This window comes from Canis lupus, chromosome 25 (assembly GCF_011100685.1).
Source record: "Canis lupus familiaris isolate Mischka breed German Shepherd chromosome 25, alternate assembly UU_Cfam_GSD_1.0, whole genome shotgun sequence".
NCBI classification, from domain to species: domain Eukaryota; kingdom Metazoa; phylum Chordata; class Mammalia; order Carnivora; family Canidae; genus Canis; species Canis lupus.
In genome coordinates, this window is record NC_049246.1 from 11,370,614 (window position 1) to 11,387,911 (window position 17,298).

Here is a 17,298-nt window from a genome sequence, read left to right on the forward strand (position 1 = left end):
ATAAATTCCTTAAGGAATGGCCAGTCCCTATTATTCTTTCTTATTTTAAATCTTACAGTCTACCTGTAAAAGAGACATTTGGACAACATTTGGGGACATCTGGCTTATGAAACAGGTACAACTAGGCATAATAATGGCATTATTTTCATCTTTAAAAAAGTACATTCTTTTAGGGATATGCACTGAAGTATGTAGGGCTGAAATAACACGATATCTGAGAATGGCTTTAAAATACTTCACAGGAGAGAAAAATGGAAAGAAATAAGTATAGACAAAACAACTGTAGCAAAACTCCAATAACTGTTACGTCTGGGTGATGGGTATGTGGAGCTTTATTACACTAAGGCTGTACTTACCAATTATGTTTGAAAATAATGAACAACTAAAACAAATGAAAGCTCTTTCTAGAAACAGAGTATCAGTCCCCCCATGAACATTTACAAATGTTCATGGAGTGCCACAGGCATGCTTGGCCCTTGTACCTTGAGGACAGAGTGAATAAGTAGATATGGCCCCTGTACCCTAGAAATGCTGGCCTAATAGGGCCACTTAAGACATGGTCCGGGGGAGGAGATGACAGGTCTGGAGAAGAGATCACCTAGGAAGACTTGGTGGTTTGACAGTCTGGAGTCCCTTCTCAGCTCAAGGACCAGAGAAGGAAAATCACAGAACTTTTTCCTGGTCATCACAATCCCATCTATCCTACCTTCTTCCTCTACTTATTTTAAGTAAATCATGGGCCACCATTGGCTACCTAAGATCAACTACGCATTCTCTTTGGAAATTGGGCTGTGAAATTCCTCCTGGTTTGAAAATCCCCACAATTTGCCCACGACAAGTACAAATTAGAGCCCAGCAGGCTCTCTGCTCACCACAAATTCTAGGTAGGGAATGGGCAATGAATGGCCTTGACTGTTGGACAGGGAAGCCGGGGCTTTTAACAGTATAGTCATTGGAGCTTTGGGAGCAAAAAGGAGTCCACTAAAAACCAGAACATTTGGGGGTTTGGTCTGGGAGTAGTTTTATGGGTGTTGAGGTGGGAAAAGCCAGCTGTCAGTAAGGCCAATTAAGATAGTACTACCCCCCCCCCCCCGCCAAAAAAAAAGATAGTACTACCCAGATCAGCATGAACTTAAGTGCCTTTTTTTGTTGTTTGGATTTTTTTATTTATGTAGAACCTGGGATATGTAAAATGCAATAAATGGTTAATATTTCTACCAAAATTTGAGTAGTAAGCCATATGGAAACAAGCTTGCTGATAAGAAGATTTGAGAGAACATGCTCACTTCTCTCTTTAAAAGGGTACTCTACTAGCTAGTTTCATATAATAAGAGGTGTCGTGGACTTTTAGAAACAGAAAAGATCATTTTATAATTAAACACTTGAGGTCTAAGGAGCTAAAGAGCTTTTCATGATACCCCAAAACTTGGAAATAAATAGAATTTAATAACTGCTTCATGCTGTGTGTTTTTATATACATTTAATTAGCCCTGGAAAAAAATTAGCTGTATAGTGGAATATTTGGATGAAAAACCAACCTTTTATAGATGTGAAATGCTATTATTTCCTCAAGGTTTCCATTCATTAACATAACTTCCTTTTTTCCCTGTGTTTGCATGTTTCCTCCACTAGGAACTAATTAAAATCAAGATATTAAATTTCCTAATTAATGCATTTTTACTTACTACTTAACAGAACAGAAGAAGGTATAGAGATACACTGGTGTGGGTTTCTTTCACAGCTAAACATATGTTCTGTTTTTATTTTTATTTATTTTTTAAAGATTGTATTTATTTATTCATGAGAGACACACACACACAGAGAGAGGCACAGACACAGGCAGAAGCAGGCTCCATTTCATGCAGGGAGCCTGACGTGGGACTCGATCCTGGGTCTCCAGGACCACACCCTGGGCTGAAAGCGACGCTAAACCATGAGCCATTCAGGCTGCCCTATTTTCTGTTTTTAAATTGTGAGGATGAATATGGAGGGGAAAAATCTAAGGAAAAGAAAAAATGTATTTTGTTATCTTTGTTATCTCAGGACTTAACCAATGATTTTTATTTTACCTGTCACCATGGGCTGGACCATGCTACAAAGCAATATAGTGATGACTTACTTTTTTTTTTTAAATAGGTATGACTTTTGCTCCAGCAAGGAAGAGTCTCTAATCGTGGAGCTGGACAGCAATATAGGAAACAGGATTGAGAGCATCACTCAGCGCACGGCAATAATAGAAGGAAAGAATAAGGTATGGTGTGTAAAAATAAGCACTGGCATGTTTATTTTATTTTTTAAAATCTTACTTTTTTGAGAGAGAAAGACCATGAGCAGGGGGTGGGGCAAAGGGGAAGGGAGAGGTAGGCTCCCCACTAAAGGGCCATGGGGCTCGATCCCAGGACCTCGAGATCATTCATGACCTGGGCCAAAGTCAGATTTTGTTTTGTTTTGTTTTTAAAGATTTTATCTATTTATTCATGAGATACACAGAGAGAGATAGGCAGAGACATAGGCAGAGGAAGAAGTAGGCTCTGTGCAGGGAGCCCGATGCAGGACTCGATCCCAGGACCCCAGGATCACACCCTGAGCCAAAGGCAGACACCCAGCCACTGAGCCACCCAGGCACCCCAGGGATATTTATTTTAAAAATACACACTCAACAACCAGTTCTGGGTTTACTAGAACCAGAAGTAATGCAAATGCTCAAAGATTCAGAGAGAAGAAAGACAAAGATCTGAAATATGTCTTCATGGAGAGATACCCTGAGACTGCTTAAAGTATGTTCTCTAACGGCCCACCAGTTGCAAAGGAATGAGTACTAGGTCCTAATAGAAGAGGGGGAAACTCTCAAGTATCAATGGCTTTCAACCCTGGCTTAATATTAGAATACTCCACCAATTATTATTACATTCAAATCTCTAGAGCAGAGCCCAGAGTCCATAAAAGTTCCCTGGTAGATTTTAGCATGTACTCAGGAGTGAGAATCTCTGACATACATAAAGTGGGGTGTTGATAAGCAAAAGCTAGTACAAGGCTTAGGGATAAAATGGAATATATCCATTTCACAAAATATCTTGTTTTCCCTCTCTCTTTGCAAAAGCAAAGCCTAAGTAAGAGTATGTAAACCTATACAGTGTATCAGGATTCCCTGACCTAAGAAATACAAATCAAAAGCTCAGTGAGGGGATCCCTGGGTGGCTCAGTGGTTTAGCGCCTGCCTTTGGCCCAGGGCGTGATCCTGGAGTCCTGGGATCAAGTCCCACGTCGGGCTCCCAGCATGGAGCCTGCTTCTCCCTCTGCCTGTGTCTCTGCCTCTCTCTATGTCTGTCATGAATAAATTAAAAAAAAGAAAAAAAAGCTCGATGAGATATTGCCTGACACCTGTTAGAATAGGCATGGACAAGGACGTGGAGAAAAGGGAAACTTTGTACACTATTGGTGGGTTGTAAATTTATACAGCTATTATGAAAAATGAGGTTTTTAGAGGTTCCTTAAAAAATTAAAAATAGATCTACCCTATAATTTAGCAATTCCACTTCTGGGTATATAGCCAAAGAAGACAAAAACACTAACTCAAAGATACCTGCACCCTTATGGTCATAGCAGCACTATTTATAATAGCCAAGATATGGAAACAACTTAAGTGCCCATTGAATGAATGAATGACACATGGTGTGTATACACACAATGGAATATTACTCAGCCGCAGAAAAGAATGAAATCTTGCCATTTGTGACATGGATGCACTTTGAGGACACTTTGCTAAGTGAAAGAAGTCAGGCAAAGACGGGCAAACACTGTATGATCTCACTTACATGTGGAATCTAAAACAAACAAAACCCCAAGCTTATAGGTTACAGAGCACAGATTGATGCTTGCCAGAGGCAGGGGGTTAGGGTTGTGAAAAATAAGGGAAGGTGGTCAAAAGGTACAAGTTCCAGTTATAAAATAACTAAGTCCCAGGGATGTATTGTATAACATGGTGAATATAGTTAGTAATACTGAACTGCATATTTGAAAGTTGCTAAGAGTATAGACCTTAGAAGTTCTCATCACAAGAAAAAAGATTGGTTTAATTATATATGATGACAGATGTTAAGAGGACTGACTGTGGTGATCTGTTGCAATATACACAAATATTGAATCATGATGTCTGTATGTTTGAAACTAATACAATGTTATATATCGATTATACCTCAATTAAAAAAGAGATTTCTAACCAAAAAAAAAAAAAAAAAAGTTCCCTGATCTAATGAGGGCCTAGCCGGTATCTTTGCTGGTACTTTTATAGTTTTAAGAAATTTTTATTGATGTATGATTGACATGCAAAAAGCTGAACAAATTTCATGTATACAGTTTAATGACTTTGGAGATAAATATACACCCATGAAACCATTACCACATTCAACGCCATAAACTTATCCATCACCTCTAGAGGTTTCCTACTGAATGTATGAATGTATGAGTGAATCAATGATAACACATAGCAAGTGTATACAACACAGCATTGTTCACTAGAAGTGCTAGGCTCTACATTGGGTCTCTAGGACTTATGCATCTAGCACAACTGAAACTTTGTAGTTTCTAGTTTGACCAATTTTGGAAGATTCAACTCTAAAAAAGGGGCCAAGAAACTGTAAAGGCTCTGAGATTGTACCCTACTTTCAGGCTAACAGGCCTGTCATAGTTTTATGTTTGGTGATTGAAGACCTACTACTCAGCAGGTCAGCTACAGGACTTTATTACAGCGGATTTTGAGGGCTTCAGGTTAGCACTGGTCCCCTTGCCCCCGCGTGCCCAGGTACAATCTGTGCACGCAGTGGATTTACAGAATAGCTGAGGAATCCTGAACATAGGGAACCTGCATTTTTTTTATAACAGCCTTTGCTGCCCCTCTTGCACACTGTTCATTCCCTGTTCTCCTGACTTCCACTGAGCCTCAGCAATAGCTGACACCTTGTGAACACATCCCATGGACCTCAGACTTTTCTTCTGCTGAATTCATGAAAAATGTAGTCTAAAAATATGCTATTATCAAGCATAGGGGTAATGATGCTTTAAAAAGGAAACACCTATCAACTCCTTGCCAAACTATTTATACATGCATATCTTGATTCAGAGTAGTTCGTTTGTTTGGGTACTGTCTGCCTGAGTGTGGTTACGCTTATGTTATCTGTGTATTCAGCTGTATTTTTTGCATTTGAAGGCAACAAAGTAGATGGCATCATTCCTCCCATGCAGGATTGAACAATGATGACAAATAACATCTGAATTCCTTGTTATGTAAAACTTTTTGACATATGCTCATGTCAACATCATTCTTTGGCCGGCCAGAGTGGTTATCTAACTTTTTAAAGATAAGAAAACAGGGGTGATGAGATGAACTCAAAGCCACACAGCTTAAATGTGGCAGATGAGAACCTCAAAGCAAAGTCTTCCTATTCCAAAAACCACAGCTCTACTAAAATTAAAGTGGTGACAGCACTTTAAATAAAAGCATGATTTTCATGCTTGCATGAAAATATGAGCAGGGCAGCCTGGGTGGCTCAGCGGTTTAGCGCCGCCTTCAGCCCAGGGTGTGATCCTGGAGACCCGGGATCGAGTCCCACATCGGGCTCCCTGCATGGAGCCTGCTTCTCCCTCTGCCTGTCTCTCTCTCTCTCTTTCTCTCTCTCTCTCTCTCATGAATAAATAAATAAATAAATAAATAAATAAATAAATAAATAAATAAATAAAATCTTACAAAAGAAAAGTATACCCAATCAATTCTCTTAAAAAAAAAAAAAAAGAAAATATGAGCAATCACTTGTCAAAGGATTTAAGAAGCGTTGTTATGACTACAGCAGTGGTTTATAATTCTTTTTCTCTAACACAAATGTGAAACATCCCCTGAAGGGTAACTGTTGATGAGAGAGCAGTTCAATGAAATACTTAAAGAAAAGGAAGTTCTATAAACTTGGAAATTCAATTTGAGCAACAGTACTTTTTTTTTTAAAGAAAGGAAATGCCTCACAGTAGAAAGCAGATTAGTTGTCACAAAAGACTAGAAAACTTCAAGATGCCATTGAGTGTATGTCCATTCATTTTGCCTTCTCCTGACTATATCAAGTAGAGGTACTGTTAACTACTGGTTATTTAAAAAAAGAATTTATGAGCCTAATTCCAGTAGTAACTTTTAGTTATATTTTGGCATCCTAGCCACAAAACAAAATACAATAGAAAAGAAAGTGGAAAATGAAAAAGCCAAGCGAGGTTTTGGATTAGCCTGAACCACGAAAGAGCAACCTGACTCTATATAGAATACCTGGAAGGCACGGAGGGAGTGAAGTCACAAAACCCAAGTGAGATAAGGAACTTCCCTGATTGTTTCCAAGCGGCTTGAAACAAGTTTGTCTTGTGATTTTGTCATTATGCAGAGGTTTTACGTACAGCCCTCCAGACACAGTGGGCACTTACTTACGCTGACCAGCCTGCAGCCAGGAGCCAGGGCTAAGCTCTGCCATTTTCTGTCTTGTGTAGCCACATGCACATCAGCCCCCTTGTCTGAACCTGCATTCCCTCCTCCAAAAGATGGAGCTAATAATATTTACCCTCCCTCGTTTGCCCCTTGTTATAAACATGATTGTCATACCCACCCTGATGAAATTCCCAGGTTGATGGTGATTGTATACGATGAAGACTATTTGTTCAATAATTGTCTGCACTGAAAAACTTTTAATACTCTTTCTTTTCTTTTTTTTATAATAAATTTATTTTTTATTGGTGTTCAATTTACCAACATACAGAATAACACCCATTAATACTCTTTCTGAACAAAGTTGATACCTATATCATATATAGATGGCATATCCTAACACTGGCTGTAACTGCAATAGATCATTCTGATTACTCAAGTCTTAAATTTAGAAGAATTTACCACTTTCACTTTTGGCATCCATGAATTTATTTCTGTGTATGTATGAAAAAATTTGTGATGATGACAGATGGAAAGTTTGCCATTTCAGAATTATTTGCGCTGGTCTATCCTTTACAATTAAAACTGCTTTTCTGTTCTGTCCATATTTAGAAAGTATATTAAAGTCCCAGCTTAGACTATAATGACGCTTTTACCTACAGTCGCATATTTAGCCTGACCAGTGACACCCCACACAAATCAGGGGAATGGAGGTCCTGCTGGAGCACCCATTGGATTCTAGGGATTTCCTTTTTTTTTTTTTTTTTTTTTTCCTTTGCTTTGTTTTTCATTTTGTTTTGTTTAACTCATAGAAGAGTGCAGCGGACAATAAATTTAGTTTCCTCATTGGCAAGTCTTGGCCTGGATTTGTGAAAAATGAGTCATCAATTGGAGTTGCTAATAGCAAGTGCGGAGTTTTAGTATTCTTTAATGGGGTTGCCAGACGATTGGGTTTGTAACTATGGAGTAGGAAGTAGAAGGAACCCTGTGTAAGAAAAAAAAACACCGAGGAAATACATATTACAGCATTAATTCTGTGAGGCTGGAGAATTGTGACAATTTTAATGTCTTAGAAACTATTTCCATTGCAATTGTTTGAAGGTTACCTTGGAAAGTGTACCATATGAGATTGAACCATGACAGAGGTCTTCAATCTAATGACAGAATTACAGATTATGTCTCATTTCCCACACTCAATTTTTTTGAATTCTCACGTTCTATTTTCTTATCACTTGGCTCTAATGTGCCACCAAGGTTAATTTTAGGTTCTTCCGTGACCTTTATATATCTACTTTTATGTCTCCCTGACACACTTGAAAGGAAATGATATTAGAAACATCCCAAGATAAAAATCATGGGTCCATATTTAGATCTTTTAAAACTCATTCTGGAAATTAGACTGAATTACACATCATCCCATCCATTCTCGTCCATGAGGTTCAGACCACATTGTGGTAGGGAGTTACTAATGCTTAGAGAGAGGGAAGGAAGGAAGGAAGGAAGGAAGGAGTATGAATAACTTCCCAACTTACAGTACCTGATGACAGATTTCATCAGCATTCCCGGGTCATACAAAGGAACCCAGAGAATGACTTTCAGGGTCCATTTCTAATATCTAGATCCCAGAGTTCCTGGCAGGGCAAGTAGAGGCACCCCCAAAGTCTAGGTTCAGAGCTAAAAAAAAATTATGGCAAATGAAGACTAATTATAGAATGAAGACATGCAACATCCTTGAGAATTTCTTTTGATGCACCTTCTAAATGATTATAATTTCAAACATATGTGACAACTCAAATTCTTGGCACTATCTCTTTTAAAGTATTAAGTTAATATTTGGTGTTCCCACTGTTGAGCTATTTTCATTTTTTTCACCTTTTGAAACAATAGTATTTGGTTATGAGCACTGGGGAATGGATTTGTCCCTTTTACTCAGAAGACTTCTGCATTTAGACTTAATGTCTGTCCTAAGAGAAGTTATCCGCTGCCCAGAAAAACCATGCTCACCTGTATCTCACACTTGAGCTCCTTTTTCTGACCCTGTAATATTTATACTTCAATGAACAAATATTTTTTGTTTTTCATGAAAATATGTTTTCGTTTCTAAGTTAAAAATATATTCTCTGGAAAAAGAAGTGCTCTAGAAATCAGATAATTTTTTAACATACTTGATCATACATAGGATATTAATTACCTCTTTTTAAAATTTCTTCTTCAATTATAACTTTTTCATTCTTCAGTCAGATTTTCAAACCTTATAGCAACATATCAGTTGAAAAATAGCTTGCAGCTTATGTAAAATAATAAGAAAGCAGTATTTCTCTACATAGTAGCATTTTAGCTGATGTGACCCACCTCTGCCAATTTAAAGATATATTCTTTTTTTATTTAAAACCAATTAGCCACCATATAGTACATCATTAGTTGCAGATGTGGAGATGAGTAATGCATCATTTGCATAGATCACCCAGTGCTCATCACATCACGTGCCCTCCTTAAAGCCACAGTGAAATCAAAATAATTTTAATAGAAACATAGATGCAACTTTCAGATTCAGGCAGTCACTATCCCTAATGTCAGACATCTTTCTGCCCAAATTGAAATGAGTTTCTCACTTATTTACTGAGCCACAAATTGAAGAATGTAGATAAAATTCTGCTGAGGCCCCTGAGGATAAACATTTGAGAGCTAACGTCATAAGAAAAGCAGTGCTTGAGCTGGGGGTGCCTTCATTGGTGTCCCCTCGGTCGGAACTTGTCACATACCGCTTCTAAGCATCTGAGCCCAAGTTTGCAGAGACCAAATAAAGAAGTCAGACTCTTACTTGATGGCCTGAATTGTGCCAGCAACCATGAGCTAACACGTCCTTTTACGCTGTTACCTACAAGCTTCTCTTCGGACTACTTCCATTGCTCTTCCATGGCTCTTAACTGGTAGGTACAATAATTAAAAGAAATATTCTGAATAGCATTTCCTTTTGTTTCTTGCCCCCTTATATAGATTATTAACACAGGGAAAGAGATACCTGAGTTCCTTTCATAGTTTCCTCCACTGATCATTTGCCTCCAATGTCAGTGTTTCTCTGCTAAAGAAAGAATAACATATATTTGATCTTCAAGCAGGGAAATTCTTCCCTAAGAGTAAGGAGAGTGTCACATTCATCATCTCTGTTTCCCTGACAACATCTGTGAAATGCCTTGATAAATCTCAATAGATGTTTGCTAAGTTGAATGAAATTGCCCCATATTGCAGATGCTTTCATTTCTAGTAATTTCAGTAACTCACAGAGGATATATGAGTAGATGTAATTAAACAGATCTAAGAAACAGAAGAGGCAAGCTCGTGTGATATACACAATACCATAGTGAGAATTACAGAGATTTTGGAGCAAAAAGCTTGCTTGCTAAAAAAAGCTGAGAGTCTATTTTTCAGTTTTCTTGATCTGTAGGTTAAAGATAATTCATTGGCTGGAATATGAGAACATAAGCAAAGTGCTTAGCCCATTACTTAGCAATTCAAAAAATGCTGGAGCCCTTTGTAGAATTTGGGTTCATCATCTAATAAAGCCCACCATCACATTTCTGCTTATATATTACTTTAGTCTGTATGTCCCTTGATCTAATTCCACTTCAGTTAGGATACCCTTTTTTGGGAGGAAGCATCAGCAAGCCTTGCTAATTTCAAAGCCAATGACCAGCTACTCTTGTTCTAGGAGATAAGCTGTAACAATTTATAAGTAACTGGATGCACTTTTCTTTTTTTTAAATACAGCAACTTACTCCTCTTTTCATCCATTTCAGATAAAGGATGCATTATACTTTTGCAAGGCTGGGTTAAATTTTAAAACTGTCAGCAACCTGTTTCATTTTACTAATTTTTATCTTTAAAAGAAGACAGCACACTGAGGCTTTAAGCTGTATACATTTGTGTTTCATTGCTCTTTGAGACATCACAGTGTAGAAAGAGCTTTCTAGCTCACACAAATGTGACCACTAACCTTTCTTTAAGGGCTCATTTGTCAAATAACAGCACTCGAATCTAGTGAAACAATAGGGTTTTCACAACTTAGATCTTCATTTTCTAGATCAGGAGTTGGCAGACTGAGAAACTAAGTAATTTACAAACACACAGAGCCTTCGGGAGCTTTCCAGACCTTATTAGCACCTTCGGGGCTACGGTGTTACATTCCTTCAGTGCATAAGAGAAATATGGCCAACCCCTCCCTTCTGTCCTTGCTCACTTAACACGCCCATTACAGAAGCAAACAGCAAAGAAACCTTCTGTTAGCAAGTGGCATCCATAGTCTCAGGTCATCCAAACAAAAGGGAGGCCTCAGCCTCACCTGTTCCTCTCATTGACGTGAAACTGACCACCTCTCAGAGTAGGACGTGCAGTCCCGCATCTCAGCTTCAGGTCTGTAATTGTTACGCCAGCAGCACGAGATAAATAAGCCTGAAACCCTCATACGAGTCGGATGTCATAGCCCCCGGTCTCCTGAGGATCTGCTTTCCTGTTATTTTTCCATTCTTGCTGGGGCTCGGCAAAGAGAGAGCCTTCTGGTAACTGCCATGCGTGCAATACTACCTTTGTTGAATGAATGGAACAGCTGAATCGTCTCACCCTTAGAAGATGCTTAGGGGTGTTCAGATAGTTCTTTCCTCCAGCTAAAGGTTCCTTCTCTTTTACAGACGGCTAGCACCTTGGTTGTGGCTGACGCTAGAATTTCTGGAATCTACAGTTGCATGGCTTCCAATAAAATAGGGACTGTGGAAAGAAACATAAGCTTTTATGTCACAGGTAAGCTGTTTATCCTATACTTGCAAAGCCTGGAGACCTCACTGCCCTTTCATTATACCTGTTCTTAGTGTACTTAGAGCTTGAGATTTGTTTGTTTGTTTTTAAACAATCCTATAAAATTGTTCAACTTGGAGTAGCTTCATCCTTGTTCTCAGGAGTAGGATCCTACAACACCACTGGATCTCCTAATGAATTATTTCTCCGAGTTAACCTTTTAGAGTTCTGTGAGTTCTGGATCGTGTATTTAGGATCTTGTCATGTTCATTTTTGAACTCCTTTCAGTACCTGGCACAGGGTCAGGTACGCTGTGGTTGCTCAGTAATAATTAAGGACACCGCACCTGTGATAACATGTTTTTTTGTCTTTTAAACTGAGAAGCTCATTGTCTCACAACTTAAGTAATTTCTACTTTTGAGGAATGAGGCTCTCCTGTAGAAATCTGAAACTGAATTTGTTGTCCGTGATTAATGTGCTGGGTTTTGGTAGCATTTACAGATTTTTAGCCTTACATATGATGGTCTCTGCAAATCTCAAAACTTCCAAGGTACACAAATGGCACTCCCTATGTCCCTCCATGGGTACAGGAAGGAAGTAAGTAGCTCAAAGTATAAAAACAATTGCCTGGCTCTGCACTCCCCCAATTTTCTGAGGAAACCCGGGCAGTTTGCCAGCTTTCTGGAAACTTCGCGCTGCATGGGGCAGGCTGCAGCCATTGCCTTGAGTTCTCTAGAAAGAAATAGGTAGGTCTGGTTGCATGAGACACACAGGTTGTCAGATCACAGGGAGCCTTCCGGCCAGTTAGCCAATCCTCAGAGAAGCTGTGTCGTGGGAGATCTCCTGCGGTAGATTCTCACAGAATGTCAGAACTGGAAGACTTTAGAGGCTATTTAGCATTATAGCCCTCATGCTTTGCAAGTGAGGAAATGGGGTTTCGGGGGTGGGCAGGGACACAGCAGAGCCACTCTAGACCAAGTCAGCCCCTGTCCCCTTACATCCGAGGAGCAGATGGGAAATCATCTTTGCATCCATTCCAAATGTGAGAAGTCCTTTATTTAGAGAAGGATTCAGATAGCCATTTCACACATACCGGTTCTCTAATCAATCTCTGATGATTTAGACTAATTAGGAACAAAAGTTTGTACTGTCCTTTGTATTTGCTTGCAAACAAGTTCCCATCCAAATCCATATGTATATATATGTATATATATATATGTATATATATGATTTAAAGTATAAAAGATTGAGCAACTCCTGTTCCGAACATTCAACAAGTTTATACAAGTTCCACGAGCACTAACTATTGAATAGAACAGCTCAGCTCTGTACAGAGCACATGAACAGATATCAATGAAGCCCTGCCTTTACAGGAAGACAGTTTTAGCACAAAAAAGAAGTGGTGTCTGTACCCTAATATCAAAAGGTGTATGCAGAAGTTATGTGGCAGATGCATTTACCAACGCTAAGCCAATGCTGTTCAGTAGAAATACAAGAGCCACATATATAATTTAAAATTTTCTAGTAAACCACATCTTTAAAAAATAAAAAGTAGAATGAATTTTATTTAACCCAGTATATCCCAAATACCATTTCAACATGCAATTGATATTTTTTAAATGTCACAAAATTTTAAGATATTTAAAAAATATTTAATAAAAATATTAAACTTTTATTTTTTTAAAAAATTTTTTATTTATTTATGATAGTCACACAGAGAGAGAGAGAGGCAGAGACATAGGCAGAGGGAGAAGCAGGCTCCATGCACCGGGAGCCCGACGTGGGATTCAATCCCGGGTCTCCAGGATCGCGCCCTGGGCCAAAGGCAGGCGCCAAACCGCTGCGCCACCCAGGGATCCCTAAACTTTTAAAATTTTAAATGAACTGAAATAAAATTAATTTAATAAAATTCAGCTCTTTTCGTACACTAGCCACATTTTAATGCTCAGTAGCCACACATAGCCAGTGCATTCTGTGTGTACAATGGAGCTGTCATCCTCTGGGAAGGACAGGCTGAGATGGTCCGGGGGGGGGCATGAGATTTGAACAGGTAGAAAGAAGACAGGCTTGCCTCGGCATTTTCAGAGCCAAGGGAAGAGTACCAATGGAGAGCCATAAACCATATATGTAACCGTATAACAAGTTCTCAATGAAGCAAACGAGCCATTATGTTTCAGCTCCTTGCAGACAAATATGCATGATCTCCATGATACATACCTTGCGGGAGAGGTGAGATGCAAATTTAGAATTCTGGGCCTACTCACAGCCCCACAACAGAACAGGCAATGCTTGGAAGTATAGAAGGAACTGCCCCCCCCCACCCCACCCCCCGCCCCATCTTCTCTTTCTATTCCTGGCTCTTTCCAACTACTGTACCTGCGTGTATGGTCTCCACAGCCCACACATCCAAGCACTGTCCACACCGCTGACTAACACTCTTCCCTGGGATTTAGAAATGTGCACACCAATGAGCAATTGGACCTCAAGAGGACAAACTTAGGGAAGAGATCTTTGACAGTCAGGAAGCAGACTTGGGATCATCTTTATAAGGAATTCTGGGATCCCAAGGATTGGAAGCCAGATATGGAAGTGGGGGTGGTATGCTTCCTTGACCCCACAGACTATACTATGAGGAGGGGGACAGCCAGAATAGAGCCATCTAAAGGCCCAGGACAGGGATCCCTCTTGCCTGGGTCTGAAAGCAGTACCGGAAGAAGAGGTACCAAGAGTGGAGGGGAATGTTGTGCTCATTTCCTTCTTCAGAGTCCCCAAGAAAGATTAATTGATGCTCGGCCTTAATTGCAGCTCCAATACCTAGCCTATCCCACGGAGCTTTGCATTGGCTGCATGTCTGTCTGTGTGGAGTGGTATTACTGACAAAGCTAATCACCTGTTAAATGCAGAGATTCCCTCCTACCTCTTACCACATTATACAATTTATTACCGTGGAATGGTTGAAATCTTTTCTAGATCTCAAGGCTTGTCCATAGAAGGGAGCTATGAGAATTCAATCCAGGCATGCAAACTTGAGGCTTACAATGCTTTTCCTCTAGAAACTCAAGAGCTTTAATCTTAGACTGAAATGGAATATCATTGCTCTGAATTCTTTCCCACCAATCCTGAAAAGTTCTAGTTTTGGTAATCATAGATTAATCTGCTTATATTTATTGACTACCTTTTTCTCACTGGAGATAAAACTAGATACTCTCAGGAATGTTGGTCCTTACACATATATTTTCTGAAAAATGAACATATGTTTACTCCATGTTTATGCTTGACCTAATGCAAGGACTGCTTTAAGAGATCTAAAATTAAACTGTTCTAAATCAAAAGATCTGGATTTGGATCCTTCTTGATCCATTTCATGCATGTTGCCCCTTCCTTAAAATCTAATAACAACTCACACAGTTGCCTTCCCAACAGCACCAAATGAAAACAAATTCTCTGTGGCCTTTAGAATTCTCTACTGCTTCTACTCTAAACTTTGCCATTCACTTGTACATAGTATCTACTTGAAACAAGCAAAACTTTCTAGTAAATGTACCTCTTAAAGAATGTTATTTCTGTTCTTCAGTAGGAAGCCTTCTTTATTACCACCTGACAAGCAGGCACCTCTCAGCCTGTTAATTTCTGTGCTTGTCTGTTTCATGAACTTAATTCACTGTTTGCTCCAAGTCAGAATGTATCCCCCACAAATATGCATCTGTGTAGATTCCTCCTTGCACCTAACCCTAAGTGGAATGTCTCTTCTAAGCAAAGATCAATTCTTCTCCACCATACCTCATAAGATGCCACGGATGTGATATGTGTTAAGGTGGGTGAGTGTCAGTTGGTGTCAATGAGGATTGTGATAAATCTGCAACAGATACTTAAGTGTGGGAAGGATTCTTGCTTTTACTTTGTGAGAAGGCAAGTCCTTGGGTCTGTTTTTGTACTCAGCCAAAAAAAAAAAAAAGAAAAGAAAAGAAAAGAAAAATCCACATGAATTAAAAGGAAAAATCCCTCTGGATTCATTAACTAGTGTTAGGACATTTTATTTATCATCTTCTGTGGCTCAAAAGGGAAAACCAAAGGAGTTATTCTGAGAAAGAGACAATCATTTCTAAGGGGCTGTCTGGTAACATGAACCAAATTAACTTCACTAATAGTGTCCTCGTATGAGCAGACCTCAAAACCTAGTTGGTTCTTTTCTTTTCCTATGCGTGTGTTTTTGCGGTTTGCTGGCACTCCGCATGACCATGGGTGTGTTAGCAATTACTGAGGGCGAAACAGGAACAGCACTGCCTTATCTCCCTGGTTTCCCAGTGTCACTAAATGCATTTTATTTTGAGATTCCTGGTGGTGCTTGGCAAAGATAAACAAAATCTTCCATCAGGAAACCTGTGAGCTATTTCCACAGGAAGTTTCAAATCACTAAAGTAAATAGAAACTCTACATGATCTCAATGGTGTTACTTGGGCTCGCTTGGGTTCTAACCACCAGGACGGGACCTCATAAATGGAGAGCCTGTGTATGGTCTTGAGACATGATCTAACTGTGGCCAGTGCCCAGTACTTCTGGTATCTGTGTAAAAGTTGACGGCTGATGTTTTACTCCTCGGGCTTGGAAGATGTCCCAAGTATAAAAAGATGCTGAATTAGAGGGGCTATTTCTGACACCTCATTGTTATGTTAAAAATGAGTGTCAGCTGCTTCTGCATCTTCTGGCACATTCTTAGATACTCATTTTAAAAGCAGGAAAACCTCTGCTGGTCTCCTCTCTCTCCAACCACTGACAGCTTCATAAGCCACTGCTACCCCCTGCTCCCAGGTTTCAAATGAATACTTTGGCATTTCTTCAGACGTGACACTTTATAATAAAGCCAAAGCCCAGAAAAATCAGAAAAACAAGCAAAGTCAGATTTAGGAAAGAGTTGATATGATATCTAATTTTGGACTATTGTCCCCTTAAGGTTTAAAGGTTTCTTTATAGCTTTGTGTGCAACGGATAATAATAATAATAATAGCAGAACATAGTGCTTTTCATCTTCAAAGTACTTTGTAAAATGTTGGCCCAAATTCTTTGCTCAAATACAGATACGCCACTAAGTAACAAGCAATGGGAGGGTTTTGGGAGCAGGTCAATTCAGGGCCAGTAACCAATGATTTTTTTTTTTTTTTTTAATCCTCTGGGGATATGGTCCAGAATGAGACTAGGGAACTCTGAGCACAAAACCTAAGTGACAGTCCAGGGTGGGAAGGCTGAGGAGAGGAGCTCCTGAGGTGTTGCTGGAGTTGGACATGAAGGCTATAGCTGGGGACTGACACAAGAGAAACAGCTTTTAATGGCCCACTTTCCGAAAACTATGTTTTACTATGTTTTTGAGAGTAAATTTCATTTTTTAAAATTATCCTCCCCCTCCCCCATTGTCCCCTGGCTTTGGACTCAAGCAACTCTTCCAGATTAGTTGGCTGCATTTTGTTCTTTTTATATCCGGGTAGAACGATCACCATGAAAGGAGCCCTGCGCAAATGACATAACTCTTGGTCTGCCCACTGTGCCAGCCAAGAGCAGGCAACACGATGGCACAGCAGTAGGAGGGGGATACTATGCATTCAGTTGTTGGAAACTGGAGAAATCAGCTATTTTGTGGTTTTGTTTTGTTTTGTTTTTTAACTGGAAAAGTTTAGGATTACAGTGGTACTGGCTGGCATGATTGAAGTCCCCTACCATGTACCCGAGACTTCCTCTTCTCACCTGGTCACAACTTATTTTGGTTAGTTTCACCATAACACCGCCCTGGGTTCTAAGTACAAAGAGGACTTCCCTGTTCTGCTCACTCGCTATGCACTAAAGAAATGAGGGGCACCTGGGTGGCTCAGTGGTTGAGCATCTGCCTTTGGCTCGTGATCCCAGGGCCCTGGGATCAAGTCCCACATCAGGCTCCCCGAGGGGAGCCTGCTTCTCCCTCTGCCTGCGTCTCTGCCTCTCTCTGTGTGTCTCTCATGAATAAATAAAGTCTCTAAAAAAAGAAGAAATGGGAAATGTGGTTATCACCCCAAGATGTAAAACAAACT

General features: G+C 39.7%; 1 protein-coding gene across 6 annotated transcripts in view; it reads left to right on the forward strand.

Moving 5' to 3' along the window:
• Positions 1–17,298, forward strand: part of FLT1 (fms related receptor tyrosine kinase 1) — a 178,311-nt gene that overhangs the window by 80,198 nt on the left and 80,815 nt on the right. For all 6 annotated transcript variants that reach the window (XM_038573381.1, XM_038573380.1, XM_038573385.1 and 3 more), the window contains 2 exons: positions 2,137–2,251; positions 11,140–11,248. In XM_038573381.1, coding sequence (XP_038429309.1) covers positions 2,137–2,251; positions 11,140–11,248 — 224 coding nt within the window. The remainder of the gene's footprint in view (positions 1–2,136; positions 2,252–11,139; positions 11,249–17,298) is intronic.